Genomic DNA, 4,324 nt, shown 5'->3' on the forward strand with positions numbered 1-4,324 from the left:
TATACTGATTCTTAATAGATCATATATATTCTTGAAATCAAAATGCTTATGATAGCCTAGATTATCACTTTTTTATAGTCCGTTCATTTTTTACAAATAAGACACATTTGACTTTAACAGTCTTCAATACATCAGTTTTGCACTTATACTAACTAACTAATTGCCCATGCATTGCAACGGGGGCATACATATTCTAATGGTTCAACAACAATCGTGTCTGACATATATATTACACCCACCATATTCCAAATTTCGCTAAGATTTGAGTATGTGTACAGGAAGGCAAGGTGATATTTGGTTAGATTTGGACAGGGGAAGGCAAGGAAAGTTTTGATTTAGTTGAGGTTTAATAATATTTGATTTGAATTGAATAGGGGAAGACCAGGAAAGTTTTGATTTAGTTGAGGTTTGCTAACATTTGATTTGAGTAAATTGAGTTAATGCAAGACATGATTTTGGCAAGATTTAATAGAGTTAATGAAGGAAATGGTTTCCAGTAGGACAAACAAAAAGTACTCCCTCCCCAATTTCTAAGGCACCTAAACTTTTTGGCACGAAAATTAGCGTACAACTGGTTGTTGGCGAGTCGTCGTATGATTAGATGATTCATTCACGATCTCACCTAACAAAGGTGGTTGACCGATTCTGAAAAACAACAAATGGTAAGAAAAAATGGAGGGAGAGAAGGCCCAACTGCACAAAGTGTTGTTGTTTCTACGAGAACTCACAAAGTGTTGTTGTCTAACCGCATGGACTAGCCTTAGTTAGAATAAATTAACTGAGAGAGTTGTGCAGGCTGAGAGGTTTAGGCGCCTAAGATTTTGGAACTTTTTTCGAAAAAAGCGCCTAAGATTTTGAGAAGGAGGGAGTACCGATTTGATTTACGTTATTTCAAACGAAGGAGGTGTGTGAAGAGGAAAAAAGTAACAAGAAGGTGGGTGAGAAAAACCCACCAACTCCCTTTTAATAGTTGATTGAGATATGCATGAAAATAGTCAAAACGGTTTTTTTTCTTTGCTATGAGTCAAAACGATATATAACAAAGTTTTCTGTAAGAAAAATACTACTCCCTCCGTAAACTAATATAAAAGCGTTTAGATCACTATTTTAGTATTCTAAACGCTTTTATATTAGTTTACGGAGGGAGTACTTTTGAATATAATAAACCTATGCCGGAAGGTGGTTCGGCTGCAACTGCGGCTGCCTCCACTTCATGGACGGCGTGGGTAGGTGGAGGCCACAGCTGTGCGACTACAAGATCCAACCGTTGGTTTCAGATGGACGGCGCGGATTGGACCTGACAGCAGGATCTGCCAGACAGAAACCGTTACCTATGCAACGAGGATCCGGATCCGGCGAGTGGACAACAAATTCCTTACGGACGAAGTTCTTCCAGAACTCTCCATCCGATGGAGTAGGCATGTGCTGCGTCTACTCCCCCGCCACCGTCTCCACGACCTCGTCGCAGCGAGGTCAGATCGTGTCGTCGGATCGCCCGCCCTCCTACGACGCCGACGCCCCGCTGCGCTCCGATGAGGGATTCGACGGCAGGGCGGCCAACCCCTCTCCCTCTCGCGCGAGGCGCGGGCGCGGCGGCGGAGATGGCGAGCCCCCGCCGCTTTCCCCGACCCCGAGTGTGAACGCCGGCAGGAAATTCGATGGCAGGGCGGCCAAACGCCGTCGCGCGGAGTCCGGCGGCGGTGTCGGCGTCGGCGTCGGCGACGCGGCGGCCCAGGACCGCATCGGCGAACTCCCGGACGCGATCCTGCTGTGCATCCTCTCCTACCTCCCGCTCCGCGACGCCGCCCGTTCGACGGCGCTCTCTTCGCGGTGGCGCCGCCTGTTCGACCAGTACCTCCTCGACTTCAACGCGTGCCAGCCGTTCCCGCCGGAGGCGGGCCGCGGCTGCGACTGGTTCATCCGCGCCGTCGACTCCATCCTCGCCTCGCGCCGTCACATCCGCATCCGCAGCTTCCGCTTCGTGATGTATGGGCAGGGGTTCAACAATCGCATGGGCGTCGTCAGCGGCTGGTTCCCCGTCCTCGCGAGCTGCGGTGTCCGAGAAGTCGACGTCGACATGTTGTACACGGTCTGGAGGCCGACCCTCCCCGCGTCGCTCCTCCAGCTCGCCTCCCTCGAAACCCTAAGAGTGTGCTTCTGCGACCTTCCCAAGGAAGCGGAGATGGACGCGCTGCGGCTCCCCGCCCTCAAGACGCTCCGCCTGTCCAATGTCCGAACGTCCCAGGACGCCCTGCAGGCGATGCTTGCTCATTGCCCATCCCTGGAGTGCGCAAAGCTCAAGAACATCACCGGGGTCAAGCAAATCCGCCTCAGGTCCAGGAGCCTGGTACGGCTGTACGGCGACTTGGGCGACTTGAGTGAGCTCGTTGTCGAGGACGCCCCGAGCCTTGAAGAACTGGTGGGCATCCATTTGCCGAGTGGCAGAGCGACGGTGAAAATTGTTTCGGCCCCCAAGCTGCAGGTGCTGGGGTACTTGGGGAAGAACGTCGGGCCTCTCGTGCTGCGTGATACCGTTTTCGATGTAAATGCTTTGCCTTTTCTTCTGTTTGTTGCAGCTAAAACTCGGCTGATGCTGCTTTGAAAGTAAGTATCTTTGCTTCCTATGTCATGTTTTGCATATTGCAGGGAGGCATCTTGCAGTCCACTACCCTGATGTGCAGCGTGAAGACCTTGGCCATCCAAGTGCCCTTCTCAGAGAAGGGACATACCACCTTCGTTGCTCAGTTGCTCAAATGCTTCCCATGTCTTGAGACGCTCCATGTCGAGGTAATCATTGCAGCTCAGCTCTCCTTAACCACCAATCTACATAGCTCTACCATGCATTGCTTGTTAATCACGGTCGGCGTTTGCAGGCAGACAGTCGGTCAATTTCGCAGCGGGTTGCTCCAGAATCATGGGACATGACAACTTCTATCCGGTGCATCGAGCATTCGCTCAACAAATTGGTGTTCGAGGATTTTGGAGGAGAAATGTGCCAGTGGGGCTTTCTGACTTTTATGCTCGAGATGGCTAAAACTCTTAAGGTCGTCGAGCTCTACTGTTTGAAAGGCGAAGATTGTGCCAGTAGACTGATAAATATTCTAAGCAGCATAAATAGAGTCTGCCAGGACATGGAGTTCCTGTTCTTCACAAGTTGTGAGCCAGTCAATGGTCTCTACTTGTGCCATTGCTGTCCCCGGCGGTGCCAGAATGAAAACAGAGTTTCGCTGATGGATACTCTGAAGCACCAGAAAAAATAGAAGGTGATTGCAACCTGAAAATCCCTGTTGTCGTCGGATGCGCTTAAGTTGTGATCTTGTGTCAGAATCCGAGAATTGTTCATTTTAGTTTACTGGAATAGAAAAGAATCTGCAGGCTGGATTGGCTGTACCGTAGCAGGCTGGTTGGCTGGAATTATTTTTCCTAGAACACAATTAGTTGGACTTCTTGTTGGATGTGTATCGCTGGTACTGTTTATAATATAATCATAACATAATGGTTTAGCATTTTGATATCTTTGCACCGTAGTTCAAGTTCATCTCCGACATTTGAAAATTTTCGAGGCCATGGCGTTCGAAATTAGAATTGCACGGAAAGTGCACCATGTAGAAAACGAGTGAATGCTATGCCTTTTGTCCCTCAACTTGTCGTGTTGCACAAATTTGGTCCCGGACTTTGATTATGTGACTTATATGTCATCACTCTAGACCACGAATAAAAGTATATACTCCCTCTGTCCCATAATGTAAAACGTTTTTTGACACTACACTAAGTTAAAAAACGTCTTACATTATGGAACGGAGGGAGTAGATGATTACCCGCGCTCCACCGCGCGAAGTACATGTACGTTTGATACCCGCTAGTCCATGCCTAGTTTTTCGATCGAATTGGGGCGTATAATACGGAGTTTAATTTCAGGTTGGTTATTCGCGTGTGATATGTGGTTACAGTTATTCTATCTATGTTGTGCCAGTGGTGTTATTGCCTGAACATGCCCTCCTATACATGTCAGCAGGATAATTTCTTCTTTGCTAGCGTATTGGGCCAGCGTGTGGTAACTACGAATGGATTGCTTGCCTTGGTGCTCATCATCGATCCCTGGGGAGATTCTAGCTTTCATGGATTACGGCTGTTGTGTTGTAATGTTACCATTCTCCACTTTCACCTGTAGCTGTTGATCACACGCTCAGAAATATGTTTCCGTCTTATCTCATTTGACATATTTACTTAATGAGCCAATTGAATAATCTCTCTTTCGGGAACAAGCTGATGCTCTCGCTCGCGACCGCGACTCCTCCCCACCTACTCCCCCTCGCCGCCGATT

At 48.5% G+C, this 4,324-nt stretch overlaps 1 protein-coding gene across 1 annotated transcript; it reads left to right on the forward strand.

Annotated features, from left to right (window-relative positions):
• The first annotated feature begins 1,350 nt into the window (after window positions 1-1,350).
• LOC123079112 (putative F-box/FBD/LRR-repeat protein At5g44950) lies at window positions 1,351-3,514 on the forward strand. Its single transcript, XM_044501789.1, has 3 exons — window positions 1,351-2,542; window positions 2,647-2,787; window positions 2,874-3,514. The coding sequence occupies exons 1-3, from the start codon at window positions 1,421-1,423 to the stop codon at window positions 3,258-3,260; spliced, it is 1,650 nt and encodes a 549-aa protein (XP_044357724.1). The 5' UTR covers window positions 1,351-1,420; the 3' UTR covers window positions 3,261-3,514.
• The last annotated feature ends 810 nt before the right edge of the window (window positions 3,515-4,324 follow it).

The sequence above is a fragment of the Triticum aestivum genome, chromosome 3D (genome assembly GCF_018294505.1).
Source record: "Triticum aestivum cultivar Chinese Spring chromosome 3D, IWGSC CS RefSeq v2.1, whole genome shotgun sequence".
Taxonomy (NCBI): domain Eukaryota; kingdom Viridiplantae; phylum Streptophyta; class Magnoliopsida; order Poales; family Poaceae; genus Triticum; species Triticum aestivum.